Here is a 13,789-nt window from a genome sequence, read left to right as displayed (position 1 = left end):
CTGGCCTTTGTTTACCTTCTGTATTTGAAACAATGTTGCGATCCTGCTGCCTGAAGCCCGAAGGACTAAAGCAGGTTTCTGGGGTTCTGTTTAGCTTCTATATTTTTAACATAGTTGCTGAGAGTTGCAGCTCAGAGGCCGGCAGCGGCAGGCAGGGAATGTTGGAGTCCTCCATCACTGAAGCAAGCAAGCCTCATGTTCGCTTTAAGCTGCCTGGCTTCCAGACGCCATCTGGGCTTGCAGTTAATTTGCATATTGCCCTGATTATCCAATGGGAAGGGTAGCGGTCGTACACTAATTACCATGTTTCTCTTTTATTAGATAGGATTAGAAGTGTATCTGCTCCTAATCAGTCATTATCTTTAAGTTTCAGTATTTAGAGTGAGTTCCATCAGCAATTATATAGTCACTTTAATTGTGCACCATCTCCTGTTCAAGCCTGTTAATGCTTTAGGTATATGGGATCCCAAACCTCAATTCCTACAGCAGAACAGAATATTCCATTACATTATGTTTGATGCCTCACATTGGGAAATTGGGAGAGGGGAGTCAATATGCAGGTTTAATGCCATCTTAATCTAAGAAGCCTATATTACCAGCATAGGATCTGGCACATAGAATCTTACCTAATAATAGACAAACCTGTAAATTGACCTTACCTTTGCTACGCTAACCAGCCAATTAGGAAAGTATGCAAATTAACCCAACAAAGATGGTGGTTAATTTGCATATGTAGGCTCCAAGCGGCGGAGCAAAGCCGGATGGCCCTGGTGCCAGTGGAGCAAAGCCGGATGGCTCCGGGGCCAGCTCCGGCTGGAGCACAGCCAGAGCGAAGGCCTAGGTCCCAGGTGCCAGAGGCAAAGCAGTGCCAGCAGCCAAGGGAAGGGAAGGCCTATTGCACGAATCTCTTCGTGCAACAGGCCTCTAGTATTTCGATAATAAGAAAAAACATTTCCAAAGCAGTTATAAACACAAAAAAGGCTATGCTCCTAATAAATATTCCAGCCTGTGTTCTGAAACTGGTTAATGTTCTTTAAAAATTGTGTGGATTTCTAAGAAAAGAAAGAATACACATTTTATTGAATATACATTATTATACATCATTTAAATGCTAACAATTAACATCTGATTTCTTACCTTAACATCTGTAAATTGAGACACAGCAATATCAGGAATATTGGGATGAAGAGCAGGCAGTTCACAATATAAGTTAGGAAAGCAAACTAAAGATCCCAGAAGAACTTGCGCTTCCACTCTTGGTGCCTATAAGTAACCAGATTTTTTAAATCTTTAAAATATATTAGTATTATTAAGTTATCAGAAAAATTACGTTATCACCTAACCATATTACACAGAGAAGCAAGCGAATAAGACAATATTAATAAAGAAATAGGGAAACACAAAAAGATCCAGGTTTTCATTTATGTTTTCCATATAGACTCCTATCATTCTCAAGAAGGGCAACAAATAGCAGAGCTTTCCTCAAGAGCAGCTAATAAGCTGAAATTAGCCTCAGTTAATAAGACCATAAATTTTTAAAAAGCTTAACAGCACAAAATTACCCTAGTTTTAAGGAAAAATATACTTTTGTTTTAAAGGCAACTCATACATCATAACACACTGTTCTTTTTTAAAAATGTTTTATTACATTCATTAGGATGACACTGGTTAATAAATAACGCATTGTTCTAAAACATTCAAACACATGGAGACTAAATAGCATGTTATTAAACAATGAATGTATTACTAATGAGGCCAAGAAAGAAATAAAAAACTTTCTGGAAACAAATGAAAATGAACACACAACAACCCAAAAATCTTGGGGCCCAGGAAAAGCAGGCATATCTCAAAAAACAAAAAAAATCACCAATAAACTATTTAACCCTACAACTTAAAGAACTAGAAAGAGAACAATAAGAAAAGCCCAAAGGAAGTAGAAGGAAGGAAATAAAGATTAGAGCAGAAATAAATAACATAGATACTAAAAAAAAAAAAAAAATACAAAAAAAATCAATGAAACCAAGAGCTGGTTCTTTGAAAGGATAAACACAATGGATAAACCATCAGCCAGACTCATCAAGAAGCAAAGAGAGAGGACCCAAATAAATAAAATCAGAAACAAAAGTGGAAAAGTAACCACAGACACCACAGAAATACAAAGGATTGCAAGAAAATACTATGAACAACTATATGCCAAGAAGCTAGACAATGTGGATGAAATGAAAAATTCCTAGGAAAATACAACCTCCCAAAACTGAATCAGGAGTAATCAGAAAACCTGAATAGGCCAACAACAACTGATGAAACAGAAGCAGTAGTCAAAAAACTCCCAGCAAACAAAAGCCCAGGTCCAGATGGCTTCACAGGGGAGTTTTACCAAACATTCAAAGAAGAACTAACACCTGTACTCCTTAAACTATTTCAGAAAATCCAAGAGGAAGGAACACTTCCAAACTATTTTTATGAGACCAGCATTATCCTAATTCCAAAACCAGATAAAGACACTACAAGAAAAAGAATTACAAGCCAATATCCCTGATGAATATAGATGCTAAAATCCTCAACAAAATATTAGCAAATTACATCCATATTAAAAAGGTCATACACCATGACCAAGTGGGATTTATTCCAGGGATGCAAGACTGTTACAATATTCACAGATCAATATATGCGATACATTATGTAAATAAATTGAAAGTCAAAAATCATATGATCATATCAATTGATGCAGAAAAAGCACTTGACAAAATCCAACACCCATTTTTGATAAAAACTCTCAGCACATTAGGAATAGAGGAGTACATCTCAACATGATAAAGGCCATATATGACAAACCTATAGCCAACATCATATTCAATGGGAAAAAACTAAAAGCATTTCCCCTAAAAACAGGAACAAGACAGGAATGTCTGCTTTCACCACTCTTATTCAACATAGTGCTGGAAGTGCTAGCCACAGCAATTAGACAAGAAGAAGAAGAAATAAAAGGAATCCAAGTTGGAAAGGAAGAAGTAAAACTCTCATTATTCACAGATGACATGGTATTGTACATAGAAAACCCTAAAGATTCCACCAAAAAACTACTAGATTTAGTAAATGAATTTGGCAATGTAGCAGGATACAAAATCAACACCCAAAAATTGATGGCTTTTTTATACACCAATAATGAATTCTCAGAAAGAGAAATTAAACAATCCCATTTACTATTGCAATAAAAAATTAAGATACTTAGGAATAAACGTAACCAAGGAGGCAAAAGATCTATACTCGGAAAATTACAGGAAGCTGAAAAAAGAGACAGAAGGAGATATAAACAAGTGGAAGAATATACCATGTTCATGAATTGGTAGAATCAACATCATTAAAATGTCGATACTACCCAAGGCAATCTACAGATTAATGCAATCCCTATTAAAACGCTAATGGCATATTTCACAGAGCTGGAACAAACACTCCAAAAATGTATATGGAATCAAAAAGACCCTGAATAGCTGCAGCAATTGGAGAAAGAAAACCAAAGTTGGAGGAATCACAATACCAGATTTCAAGTTACACTACAAAGCCACCATAATCAAAACAACCTGGTACTGGCTTAAGAACAGGCATATAGATCAATGGGACAGAATAGAGAACCCAGAAATTGACCCAAGCCATTATGCTCAATTAATATTTGACAAAGGAGGCAAGAGCATACGTTGGAGTCAAGACAGTCTCTTCAATAAATGGTGTTGGGAAAATTGGACAGATACATGCAAAAAATGAAACTAGAACACCAATTTATACCATACACAAGAATAAACTCAAAATGGATAAAAGACTTAAATGTAAGTCATGAAACCATAAAAATCCTAGAAACAAGCATAGGCAGCAAAACCTGAGACATCTCTTGTAGCTATATGTTTACAGATACATCTCCTAAGGCAGGGGATACTAAGGAGAAAATAAAAAAATGGGACTACATCAAAATAAAAAGCTTCTGCACAGCAAAAGAAACCATCAACAAAATGAAAAGAGATCCCAGCATATGAGAAAACATATTTGGCAATGATACATCAGATAAAGGGTTAATATCCAAAATATATAAGGAACTCAAGACAACTTAACAAAAGGAAGACAAATAATCCAATTAAAAAATGGGCAAAGGACCTCAATAGACATTTCTCCAAAGAGGACACACAGATAGCCAAGAGACATGAAAAAATGCTCAAAGTCACTAATCATCCAAGAGATGCAAATCAAAATGACAATGAGGTACCATCTCACACCTGTCAGAATGGCTACCATCAAAAAATCAACAAATGACAAGTGCTGGCCAGGATGTGGAGAAAAGGAACCCTAGTACACTGCTGGTGGGAATGCAGACTGGTGCAGCCATTATGGAAAGCAGTATGGAGTTTCCTCAAAAAATTAAATATGGGTCTGCCATTTGACCCAGTGATCCCACTTCTAGGAATATATTCTAAGAAACCCAAAGCACCAATCAGAAAGAATATATACACCCCTAAGTTCATAGCAGCACAATTTACAATAGCTAAGATCTGGAAACAGCCCAAGTGCCCATCAGTAGATGGGTGGGTAAAAAAGCTGTGGTACATTTACACCATGGAAGACTATGCAGCTGTAAAAAGAAGGATCTCTTGGCTTTTGAGACAGCATGGACCTGGAGAGTATCATGCTAAGTGAATAAGTCAGAGAAAGACAAGTATCACATGATCGCAGTCATATGTGGACTTTAAGTAACAAAATAAACTGATGAACGGAGTGGATCCAGAGACATGGAAGCATGGAACAGAGTTTGAAATCTCAGAGGGAAAGCGGGGGAGGGTGGGTGGGTGGGAGGTAATCAACCAAAGACCTTGAATGTATATATGCATAACCCATGGACACAGACAATAAGGTGCTGAAGGCCTGGGGCGGGGGTGGGGGTGGGGGGTGGGGGGTGGGGGGAGAGTGGGGAGGGGGAGGGGAGGCAGCCTGGAAGAGGTCAATGGGGGGGGAAAAGGAAACATGTAATTTTTTCAACAATGAAGAATTATTAAATAAAATAATAACACATTGTTCTAATGAGCATATGATTTAATGCCACTAGATTATATTTATTACTACCTAAGGATGAGTAAAATCACTAAGGATGAAAATGTTAACTATATTTTAAAAGACACAGGCACTAATCTAGATAGTTTTTATATTATGCACTTGATATAAAACACTGCCTGTACTACTTAAAAAGCGAAATTAGAATTTATGCTTGGAGTGAAGCTAACTTTTCATCTTTTTTCCCTTAGCTGTACTGAGCCATTTCTGAAGTACCAGCACTAAACATTTCTTTTTCTTCTCTGAGTTCTTACAAGCCTACCAAACACCAGCATCAACCCACTTATACATTGCCATGTTTACTAAAATAAGTACAAGTTGATTTATATATTTAATACCTAACAAAAATTTTGAAAGAATCTATTAGAAATATAATACTTCTATTCACATAAATCAAGAACCTATCTTCAAGAGAATTTCCTTATGTTAATAAATGCCATAATAGAGGTAATGGAGTACTTACTCTATTACGATTTTCAACAGAACTCATTTCTGTATGTAAAAAATAATCAAGATTTATTACAAGACAGCAGCATAAATGGGCAGGTTAAGCTGGTAGCCACTGTCCCAACTTAAAGTTATCCTGTAAAAATGAACCTGATTTAAAAAAAACACACATATAATATTTAATGAAAGAGATTACCTAAAGGTTTTTCTTGACAGGTGAATGAGGTAACCAGGAATGTTCAGGTATATGAATAAAATGGGGGCAGGCCTAAAATGCGATAGTACTTAAGAAAAGCAAAAACTGATCAATTATTTTGTAATCTGCCTGGCAGGGGATGGGATGGGTGTGATTAAAAGGAAGAAGTTGGTATGTGTAAGATCTAAAATGGAAATCCAAAGAGCAAGGTTTAGACTGTGTACTGCCAACATTATCCAGAGGAAAAAAATGTCCTTAACCTTATAGTGGAGATGTGGATATCAGGTTTGATTCCTGCATTTATTTTCTGTTTCCTATGCTGCCTTTCTCAACAGGTATTCCTCATATGAACCAGAAAATGACTATTTTCTAAATTTTTCCAAGATATTGCATACATAGTCTTCTAGATGTATAGGAGGGTTGTGTAGTCACATAAAATGGATGCCTAAGGGCATTAGGGTTTAATTCTCCTGCAGAACCTCGAGAAAGGCTGCAGGAAATATGCTGACTAGTCATCTGGAATAACTGGCCCATTGAACAGTAATGGTTTTCATGGTAAATTGATAAAAAATGACAATGACATTGGTTTAGCCCAGCCGGCGTGACTGAGTGTTTGAGCGTTGATCTATGAACCATAAGATCACTGTTCGATTCCAAGTCAGGGCATATGCCCAGGTTTCAGGTTCCGTCCCCAGTAGGGGGCATGCAGGAAACAGCCAACCAATGATTCTCTCTCATCATTGATGTTTCTATATCTCCCTCTCTGAAATTAATCTTATATAATAAAAGGCCAATATGAAAATTGTCCCCTTGACTGGGAGTTCGACCAGGGGGCGGGGCCTGCCGGCCAACTACCCATGGCCCCTCCCCTGGCCAGACCAGCCCGATGGCCCCCATCAGGGAGGGCCAGCCAGACCCCACCCATGCATGAATTCATGCACTGGGCTCTAGTAAAAATATATTTCAAAAACAAAATGACATTGGTTTATGTACTGGTCTCCCCTGAGTTCTGTAAACTTTTTGCCAGTATCCAAAAGACTGATAATCTGTGTGTGCTGATAATTCTATATAATAAAAGGCTAATATGCAAATCGACTGAATGGCGGAATGACTGGTTGCTATGACACGTGCTGACCACCAGAGGGCACTCAGCCCAGGAACTGCCCCCTGGTGGTCAGTGTGCTCTCATAGGGGGCTCGCTGCTTGGACAGAAGCCGGGCTCACAGGCTGGTGAGCGCAGTGGCAATGGCGGGAGCTTCTCCCGCCTCCGCAGCAACTCTAAGAATGTCCGACTGATGTGGGGAGTGGGCCTAAGCCAGGGGTGGGCAAACTTTTTGACTCGAGGGCCACAATGGGTTCTTAAACTGGACCGGAGGGCCGGAACAAAAGCATGGATGGAGTGTTTGTGTGAACTAATATAAATTCAAAGTAAACATCATTACATAAAAGGGTACGGTCTTTTTTTTTTTTAGTTTTATTCATTTCCCCATGGGCCGTAGTTTGCCCACGGCTGGACTAAGCCGTCAGTTGGGCATCCTCCAAGAGCTCCTGGACTGTGAGAGGGCACAGGACAGGCTGAGGGACTCCCCCGCCCCCAGTGCACAAATTTTGTGCACCGGACCTCTATATATGATAATAGCTTCATAACTTGTTTAGCATCCTTAGTTTGTCTACCATTTAATATACTCCTAAGTTAATATACTTATTTAATACTAGAGGCCCAGTGCACGAAATTCGTGCATGAGGTGGGGAATGTCCCTCAGTCTGGACCGCACCCTCTCCAATCTGGGACATCCCTCTCACAATCCAGGACCACTGGCTCCTAACCGCTCGCCTGCCTGCCTCATTGCCCCTAACTGCGTCTGCCTGCCAGCCTGATAGCCCCCTAACCGCTCTGCTGCTGGCACGATCGCCCACAAATGACCTCCCCTGCAGGCCCAATGGCCCACAACTGCCCTCCCCTGCAGGTCTGATCGCCCCCAACTGCCCTCCCCGGCCAGCCCGATTGCCCACAACTGCCCTCCCCTGCCGGCCCGATTGCCCCTAACTGCCCTCCCCTGCCAGCCTGACTGCCCACAACTGCTCTCCCCTGCTGCAACCCGCCTCCTTTGCCAGGGCCTGCCAACTCCACACGAGGCAGTGGAGAAGTCAGGACCGGCCTCCTCCACGCCACGTGGAGCAGCGGGACCCCCAGGCCTCACCGCGCAGAGCAGCTGCCGGGCCCCACCTCTGCTCTGCGTGTGGCCATCTTGTGGCGATGTCACGCGCAAGGGCACGAGGACCACCTAGGCTTTTATTAGTATAGATTCCCAAAGCACAGATTCTCTCGCTTTACTTTAAAAAATTTACTGTAACCTAGGATAGAATTATAATCTGAATCTTAGCATTCAAAACCTTCCAAAATATAGTAGTCTGAAGCAGTGCTTCTTAACCTTTAATTCCATATCAATCATTTGAAATACAGTTAAAATGTATATTCTATTTCAGTACGTCTGGGATGGGGTCTGAGATTCTGCATTTCTAACAAATGCCAAGATCATGACAAATGTTTTTAGTGTGCAGATCACATTTTGGGTAGCTGGAATCTAAAATACCTTTTTGTTCTTTCTGTCTACTACTCTCTGGTTAGGTTAACTAGCTTCTAAATAAAATGAATTATTTGTCATTCCTTGACAGCTTACTCATGTTTCCCCCTGCCTTAGAATACTACCCCTCATCTTCATTCTGACTTATAAAAATACTAATCTACCAAGAATATATTCAAGTATCTTTTACATGAAAACTCCCCTAAAAAAGTAAGATCACTTCTTTGTCTGAATTACCATATAATTTTATTTTACTTAACAAACTCTCTTATTGCAAATTGTGTCAAATAATGTCCCAACCATGTTACAATTATTATTTTAATCCTTATAAAATAACCCTATGAGGAAGGTCATCTCCATTTTATAATTAAAGAGAGATAGAGAAATTAAGTAGTAACTTGCACAAGGTCTTAGAGTTAGTAAGTGGGTAAGCTGAGATTTTTAACCCAGGCTGATTAACTATAGACTCCATGCTTTTAACCACTATACCAGCGGTTCTCAACCTGTGGGTCGTGACCCCTTTGGGGGTCAAACGACCCTTTCACAGGCAGGGGTCGCCTAAGACCATCGGAAAACACATATATAATTACATATTGTTTTTGTGATTAATCACTATGCTTTAATTATGTTCAATTTGTAACAATGAAATTGGGGGTCACCACAACATGAGAAACTGTATTAAAGGGTCGCGGCATTAGGAAGGTTGAGAACCACTGCACTATACTAAGCTCCTCCTACTGGTGGTACCTATTTGTTTTCCTATACTCTATAGATATTAATATACTTTAGAATCTTATCTCATTTATTCTATATCCTTCTGTATTCTACCCAAAGGCTCATTTTGTACACAAGGTGAAACAAAAGTTTAATAATCATAGCTTAGCACTATGTTTAACACATACTAGGGTGCTAAATAAATACTTACACATCCTATCTAATAATAGACGAACATGGTAATTGACCGTACCTTCACTACGCCTCCCATTGGCTAATCAGCGTGATATGCAAATTAACCAACAAAGATGGCGGGAAATTTGCATACTGCAGGCAAGGCAGGACAGCGCCATCCCGCCTGCCCTGCCGCCATACAGGCCTGCTATCCATGTGCGACCCGACCCGGGGTGGCTGGGCAGTGCAGCAGCGATCAGCCAGCCCACCTGGCCTCCGTCCAGGCGTCCCGTGTGCAACCCGACCCGGGATGCCAGGGCGGGGCAGCAGCGATCCTCTGGCCCGCCCGGGGTGTCCCGTGTGCGACCTGACCCGGGGCGGCACCCCAACCCCCGGATCGGCCCTGCTATGTGCTTGACCCGGGGCGGCACCCAAACCTCTGGATCGGCCCTGCCGTGTGTGCGACCCGGGGAGGAGGGGCAGGCACCGAGGGATTGGGCCTGCCATCTGCCACCCGGGGAGTGGGCCTAAGCCAGCAGGTGGTTATTTCCTGAGGGGTCCCAGACTGTGACAGGGCACAAGTGGGGCTGAGGGACACCCCCACACACCTCCCCTCCTCTCCCCTGCCAGTGCACAAATTTTTGTGCACTGGGCCTCTAGTTCAATTAATAAACACCTGTAAGTATGATGCTGGGCTAGGCCCTGGAGATGCAAGATGAGTAAGACATGATCACTGTTCTCAGGGAACTGGAGAAATGAGATTAATAACTAGCTATAAACACAGGTTTTTCCTTTATTTGCACATTTCTTCTGGTGATTGCATCCAGTTTCATGGATTTCAATACTATCTCAAAAGCAATGTTTCCCAGCTTTACATTTTCAGTCCTGATGTCTCCTTTGAGCTCCTGAGTCAGACATACGATGGCCCTCCTGACATCTTATGCAAGTCTAATGGGCAGCTTACTATGTCCCAAATAGAACTCCCCCTCATTCATTGTTGGTCTTTTGCAGCTTATAAATGAAAAAATGTTTGTAAAACTGCTTTGCAAGTTTTAGAGTGCTAGTCAAGTACTACTGATTTTTCTTTCCCAAACACTCTTTGAATTTTCTAGTAGGTTTTCAGTAAATTATTTCTTATTTATACTTTGCTCCACAGTGACCTTTCTAAAATACAAATCTGATAATGTCACTCTTTCCTTAAAATTCTTCAATGGTTCTTCATTATTTCCTTAGAATGAAATCTATTCTCTTTAGCACTATAAACAGTCACTGTCTTTCTCTTCAGTTCACCCCTGCCTCTTAAAATGAACATGTTCCAACTATACTGAGTTACTTGGCATCGCCTCAGCTCCATAGCTGCATAAAAAAATCCCACATATTGTTTAGAGGTTAGAGTGTATTCCTAAGAGCATATTTCTGGGTTATCTTGCCTGTTTCTTTCTTTTCTTTTGCTATAGTCCATTGCCTTTTCTTTACTTTCTTCCCTCCTCCTGTCCGTTTCCTTAGATTTCCTCGGTTTAAAATTCTGTTTTGCTTATCAGATTTAGTCCATTTTTATAGCTCTTGGGTTAATTCCTCAACAAATTTTAGTATTTTCTTATACATTAGAACTTCTTACTTATTTAATGCAGAAGACACAATGATTCCAATTAAACTGTGAAATTTCCTGAACATTAGATTGCTATATTTTTATCAAGAACAGCTTAGTTCTTCCTTTGTTGCTCTTTTAGTAGCATCTTCGTTAACTAATATTTGTTATGAAGAACAAGAAATAAAAACTTACATTGAGAAAAGCTGAAGAAGCCACTCTGCCAGCTGCTACAATAAAATCCATAATAAGCATTGTGGCACCAGGCAAACCAAGTGAAAAAAACTGAGGTGAGCAGTGCTTGATGATTGTATTGACAATATCCTGAGGAATAAGGAAAGAAGGGAGAAAGAATGTCACAAATGTAATCTTGAGTATTAGCTAATCAATATCCTTAAAAATAGATATCACATGAAATAATAAAACAGGTAATCCTATATAATAAAAGCCTAATATGCTAGGTGTCCGGTTGTCCATTCAACCAATCAAAGCGTAATATGCTAATGATATGCTAAGGCAGCTCAACTGCTTGCTATGACATGCACTGACCACCAGGAGGTAGACACTGACCGGTCGACAGGTCGCTATGATGCGCACTGACCACCAGGGGGCAGTAGACCGGCTGACCAGTCACTATGACGTGCATTTACCACCAGGGGACAGATGCTCTGACCAGTAGGTTAGCTTGCTGCTGGAGTCCAGCCGATCGGGACTGACTGAGACAGGCTGGACACCCCCTGGAGTCCTCCCAGGGTCCCTCCCTAGCTGGCCAACCTCCCGCGTTCACCCTGGCCCTGATCGTGCACCGGTGGGGTCTCTCAGCCTGGCCTGCACCCTCTCATAATCCAGGATCCCTCGGGGGAATGTAAGAGGGCCAGTTTTGGCCTGATCCCACAGACTAGGCAGAGAAACCCCACTGGTGCATGAATTCGGGCACAGGGCCTCTAGTTACTATATATTGGCTGACTAATTACAAATACTAATTTTAATTCCTCCAAATAATCCATACTTATTATATTCTGTCAAAGGAAAGTAAACTTAAAACATATTTGTTTAACTGACATCAATACAGCATTTTTTTCACACTATAGAGGAAGTTGGAAGGCTCTTTGTTTCAGAGGGTTAAAACTGAATTGCAGAGTAGTTCCTCCTGTTACCTCTTTGTTTCCATGTGATGATTCTGATCTCTGAAGTTGCATGGGCTGTTATATTACAATGGAAGAGATTCTCTTTTTTAGATAAACTGAAGTCCTTTGATGATAGATATCTAGCAATGGAAATCTAGGGAATAGATTTCCCTCATTTGAGGGAATATTCTTGACTTGATTAATAATCCACTTTGCCTTTGGAATTTACAATGAGAATGTGGCATATAACCTTGTATTACTCAATGTGATTTATCTTACACAAAAGCTCTCTTTTTCTAGTTATCAAGATCATCAATTTATCTGAGACATATTATAAGGTAGAACCTTGTAATTAGTTCTAATTAATGCAAGAAGTTTACTCATTTTTCAGAAAGTGAAATATCTTTTAATATAAATTTAATGCTATCTAAATGAACTGAAAGTGAAATTTAACCACATTTAATAAAAATGCTTGCATTACTTTGACTTGTAACCTACCACACTTTTCAGTTTTTTGGCCAGAATCAAGACCCCTGAAGTAATGTTCTAGAGTCATAATTATGACTATATAATGTAATGATTGTGATTGACACAAATGCCAAGTCAATATAATTGTCATTATGCTCATACAATTTAAGGTAATAAGAAAATGTGATGTGTTGACTCTTAGAGTAGAAAAAAACCTCTGAATACTACATGACTAGATGAGTAAGTCCATATGCCTCAAGTACCAATTATCAAGTAAAAATTACAAAATGTTGTCAACATAAGCAAAGGATGGCTTAATCTCTTCAAAAAGTGAACTATTTGGTATAACACTAGAGGGACAATGCATTTAATAGTCAAGTCAACCCCTTGTTACAATAGCTTGTTTCTCCACCTACATTTCAAAAACAAATGAGGTCATAAAATGAAAAAACTTGTAAATAAACCACTACATAGGAAAAAATTTTAATTCTAGACTTTGAATGTCAGGAGTTAAACAGAATTGAGAAACAAAAATAAACATATAAAGCAACTTGCTAGGAAGTGCATATATTTACCTGATCGATATGAAGTAATCCACAATGCATTATGTTATAAAAATGTGTCAGAAAATCTCTATTTGGAGAAACATCTTGTCTTCTTTTCATTGTATTGCAAATAAGCTTATAAGCATGTAATTTCCCTTGCTTATATTTATCAGTCAACATGGTTGCCTACAATTTAAAAATATTGGCTTTATTACTAAAAAAAAAATACTGTTTATTAAATACTTAAACATTTAAATATATCAAGAAATATATATACATATATATATGTAAACACACACACACACACACACTAGAGGCCTAGTGCATGAATTTGTGCACGGGTGGGGTCCCGTGGCCTGGCCGGTGATTGAGGCCATCTCGGGGCCGGCTGGCCAGGGAGAGGGACCGCGGGAGGTTGGCCGCCCAGGCAGTGGGAGTGCACTGACCATCCGACCGGCCAGGGGGAGGGATTGCAGGAGGTTGGGCAGCCATGGGAGGTTGACTGTGGGAGTGCACTGACCACTCGGCCGACTGCGGTGAGGGACCACAGGGTTGGCTGGCTGGAGGGAGGGACTGTGGGAGGTTGGCTGTGGGAGCACACTGATCACGAGGGGGCAGCTCCTGTGTCGAGTCTGTCCCCTGGTGGTCAGTGTGTGTCATAACAACCGGTTGTTCAGTCAACTGGTCCTAACCATCATTTAGGCTTTTATATATATACTAGAGGCCCGGTGCACAAAAATTTCCGCACTCGGGGGGAAGGGAGGGTCCCTCAGCCCGGCCTGTGCCCTTTCGCAGTCTGGGACCCCTTGGGAGATAACGACCTGCTGGCTTAGGCGCGCTCCAGGGTGGCA

General features: G+C 40.5%; 1 protein-coding gene across 12 annotated transcripts in view; it reads right to left on the bottom strand.

Annotated features, from left to right (window-relative positions):
• RALGAPA1 (Ral GTPase activating protein catalytic subunit alpha 1) overlaps nt 1–13,789 on the bottom strand; it is a 277,152-nt gene that overhangs the window by 133,141 nt on the left and 130,222 nt on the right. For all 12 annotated transcript variants that reach the window (XR_004974555.1, XM_036353129.1, XM_036353109.1 and 9 more), the window contains 3 exons: nt 12,969–13,124; nt 10,994–11,122; nt 1,138–1,263 (listed from right to left, as the gene is read on the bottom strand). Coding sequence is in view for 11 of the 12 variants with exons in the window: in XM_036353129.1 (XP_036209022.1) it covers nt 1,138–1,263; nt 10,994–11,122; nt 12,969–13,124 (411 nt within the window). In the remaining variant the exon portion in view is untranslated. The remainder of the gene's footprint in view (nt 1–1,137; nt 1,264–10,993; nt 11,123–12,968; nt 13,125–13,789) is intronic.

This window comes from Myotis myotis, unplaced genomic scaffold (assembly GCF_014108235.1).
Source record: "Myotis myotis isolate mMyoMyo1 unplaced genomic scaffold, mMyoMyo1.p scaffold_m19_p_1, whole genome shotgun sequence".
In the NCBI taxonomy this organism is placed as follows: Eukaryota; Metazoa; Chordata; class Mammalia; order Chiroptera; family Vespertilionidae; genus Myotis; species Myotis myotis.
Note: the sequence above shows the minus strand (reverse complement) of the source record. Positions and strands in the feature narration are given on the sequence as shown.